This window comes from Frankliniella occidentalis, unplaced genomic scaffold, assembly GCF_000697945.3.
Source record: "Frankliniella occidentalis isolate FOCC.00 unplaced genomic scaffold, Focc_3.1 Scaffold6022, whole genome shotgun sequence".
Classification (NCBI taxonomy): Eukaryota; Metazoa; Arthropoda; class Insecta; order Thysanoptera; family Thripidae; genus Frankliniella; species Frankliniella occidentalis.
In genome coordinates, this window is record NW_026273057.1 from 1 (window position 1) to 3,246 (window position 3,246).

A 3,246-nucleotide genomic window follows, 5' to 3' on the forward strand; every position below is an offset into this window, starting at 1 on the left:
CCTGGGGCGTAACGTCCCTCCCGTGCATTGTCGTCTAGCGGCTCTGGACATCGGGCGTGGGGCGTGGCGGGGAGGGGTGTGTTTCGCTACCCTTCAGCTGCGCCAGAGCACGCTGTTGACTCTGCTCTGTTCCGTGTCGTGACGCGCTCCCACCTGAACGCGACGTGTTGTGTCCGACCTGCAAAGCTAAGCCGTGGCCCTTGTCGGTGTTGCAGGAGGTGCCGGCGCCGCGCTGCCTGGCGACGGGTCCCCGGGGCGGCGCCATGTGCGAGCAGGACTACGTGGACTACGAGAGCGAGGTGTCGACGCCGCCGCCACCGCAGCAGCAGCAGCACGGCCGCGTGTCCTCGTCGCGCACGCCCTCGCCCGCCTCGTGCTCGAGGGACACGCGCCTCGCGGACGCCAGGATGCAGGAGGACGGCCCCGAGGACGAGGACGACGACGCCGAGCCCGAGGATGAGCCTCGCGCGGAAGCCAGGTACGGTACCGGTGGGGACAGCGCCTCCCTAAGCCGCGCTTGACCCCGACTGACCCCTTTGTCTCTTCTCACAGTCCCAGACCGAGCCCCTCGCCGCGCGTCGGCTCCTGCCTCGGTCCCTCGGTGAGTCCGAGGCCAGGCCCTAGTCCGTCGCGGCTGGGCGGGGCCAGCCCGGTCGCCCGCAGCCAGGGCGACGACGATGTCGAGGATGAGGAGGAGGAAGAAGAGGAGCACGACGAGGAGGACGTGAAGGCCGTGCTGAACGAGGTACAAGACCTGCGGCAGGCCGCCGATCACCTCGAGAAGGAGCAGGAAATGCATCAGCACCGGAGAAGAAGTAAACAGATGCGCGACGAGGACGAAGACGTGAAACCCGTGGTGGATTCTAAAGCAGGAGTGTGTAAGTGTCTTTGGTTGCTGCAGTTTCGTATCTTAAACTTGAAGGAGTGTGGAGCATCATCCGGTGTGTCTTTCCAGTGGCCGCCGGTCTCGCCAATCTTCAGCACCTGCAAAGTTTGGCCGGCCTTCAGGGACTCCAGGGTCTCCCGGGATTGCAAGGCCTTCAAGGCCTTCAGGGGCTGCAGGGCCTCTCCCAGAGCCTGCAGGGGCTGCCCAGCCTGCAAGCGCTCTCCGGCTTGCCGGGGCCGCCTCCACCCGCGCCGCCCGCGCCCGCGCCGCTCAACCTGAGCCTCAACGCGGCCGGCAGCGTCTCGGCCGCCCCAGGGCTCGGCGGCCTCGGTGGTCTCGGAGGACTGCTCCTGGGCGGCAACCACGCTGCGACGCACACCCCGGCCTCGGCGGCGGGCTCCACGACCTCGGCTGGACCGTCTCCGCCACAGCTCCCGCAGCTGATCCTGGCGTCCGGCCAGCTGGTGCAGGGCATTCAGGGCGCGCAAGTGCTCATCCCCACCTCCCACGGTGAGTACAAGGTCCAGGAACCCCGGCCGGGCCACGCTCCGGTGGCGAGCGGGGTACACTCGAGTGAACCGTCGGGACGGGGCGGCCAGCCGCCCTCAAAGGAGTGATGTGCTCACGCCAGGAATAGCGGCCCGTCTTGAGGACAAACTGGCCGGCCGCGCTGACCACTTGGCCCGCTCCTCCTTCTCCTCCCTCGTCATCAACAGCGCCATGCTCACTCGACCGCTCTGTTGGTCCCGCAGGGCTCGCCACCCAGACGGTGCTCACCATCCCGATGAACCACGTCAACTCGGGCCAGCTGGTCAACCTAGCGCTAAGCAACGGCCAGGTGGTGAGCACGACGCTGGCGCACCTGCACTCGCTGGCGGGGCAGCAGCAGGGCCTCCAGGGCCTGCCCGGACTCCAGGGCCTCCCCGGCCTCCCGGGCCTGCCGCAGGGCCTGCAGGGAATGCCGCTCGCCAACGGACTGGGTGAGTACGCCTCGTGATTCAACGTCGGGTGGTGGTCGTGGTGACTCGGCGCGGATGGGCTAGAGCGAGCAAACGAGAGAGTGAGGTCACGTTTGTTCATCACGAACACGGACATCCTCGCTCGCTCTCTGTTTCTGTCTCTCTTGCTTTCTGTCTGCCTTTCTCTCCCCCCCCCCCCCCCCCCTCTCCTCTCTCTCTCTCTCTCTCTCTCTCTCTCTCTCCCCCCCCCCCTCTCTTTCGCATATCGCTCTCGCACATGCCCGGGCCGGATCGGGTTTACTAAACGGCTGTATGTCGTCTTCGCCGCAGCAGACGGACGTTTGTGTCACTCTGCAGCACTTCACCGTGGAGCAAATAAATGAATATTGAAAAGAATGCGATGGGAGTCGAGGAGCAGAGCGAGCTGGACAAGGGGCGGGGGGAAATGGCGAGGAGGTAAAGGCGGAGAGAGGGGAGGGGAAGGAAGAGAGTCGGCGCGCCGCGGCCATTTTTTCGGCATTTGTAATGGGTTTATTATTAAGTTTTCAAATATGCGTGCTCACGGACGTCGCCTCGGAATGGACGCGGGGTGGTGGCGGCGGCCGCAGCAGCAGCACCAGCGTTTCGCAACGCGACGCGGCGCCGCAGCGTTTTGACCAGAAAAAAAATAATGATAATAAAATAAAAGGAGATTCGCGGAAAACAAGAGCGCTGCTGTTGCAATTCGTGCGAGTGGGAGGAGGGGAGGCTCGGTCGCTCCGGACGCACCCCGTCGTCGCCGCGCAAGCACGACACGAGCCGAGCGCACCCACCTCCTCCTCCTCCTCCACCACCACCACCCCGACGCGACATCCATAATAAAATGAGGAATTGAGTTTGCTTTCCTTTTAATAGGGGACGAAATGTGATTAGGGGGAGTGCATCTGCATCCGTATTGGGTCTATCGCCCCGGACACCGTATAGAGGGGGAGCCGGGAATGAGTGACGTCTTTTTATTAGTTTTGTTTTTGTTCTCGTGGATTTAGTCAGGCCCAACAGGAAACAGTCGTGAAAGAAGAACACCCGCTAGACATGCTGAAGTAAATCTCGAAAAAGTGGACTTGCTGCACCGAAAACAGAGTTCAGGAACCCGCCGTGAACTGTTCGTCGAAGGGTCCGTGCGGGTGTAAAAACCTGTGACGTGACGGCCGTGACGGCGAGGTCCGGCAGCGAGTAACGGCCGTGACGACGCCCCCTGGCTGCCGCTGGCCGGCTGCAGCAGGGGCCTAACTAGTTTCGCATTGTTAGCAGCCAGCCCCGTTTGGCGCCGCGCGGCCGGTGAGCAGCTGCGCAGCTGCGGAGGCAGGACAGGCCCCGCCCCCGGCCCCGTAATCTGTTGTGTTGCGCTGGGGCGAGGCGGGG

The 3,246-nt window shown here is 64.0% G+C and overlaps 1 protein-coding gene across 1 annotated transcript; it reads left to right on the top strand.

Annotated features, from left to right (window-relative positions):
- Positions 1-184: 184 nt before the first annotated feature.
- On the top strand, positions 185-1,898 carry LOC127752293 (collagen alpha-2(IV) chain-like). The gene is made up of 4 exons (XM_052277188.1): positions 185-478; positions 553-878; positions 956-1,396; positions 1,639-1,898. Exons 1-4 carry the CDS (start codon positions 264-266, stop codon positions 1,881-1,883), a joined length of 1,227 nt encoding a protein of 408 aa, XP_052133148.1. The 5' UTR covers positions 185-263; the 3' UTR covers positions 1,884-1,898.
- The last annotated feature ends 1,348 nt before the right edge of the window (positions 1,899-3,246 follow it).

Excerpts from the sequence above, each read along its gene's own strand:
- LOC127752293 (XM_052277188.1), top strand. The coding sequence starts at position 264 with ATGTGCGAGCAGGACTACGTGGACTACGAGAGCGAGGTGTCGACGCCG. Across the intron at positions 479-552 it reads GAGCCTCGCGCGGAAGCCAG|TCCCAGACCGAGCCCCTCGC; the intron begins GTACGGTACCGG and ends CTCTTCTCACAG. Across the intron at positions 879-955 it reads GGATTCTAAAGCAGGAGTGT|TGGCCGCCGGTCTCGCCAAT; the intron begins GTAAGTGTCTTT and ends GTGTCTTTCCAG.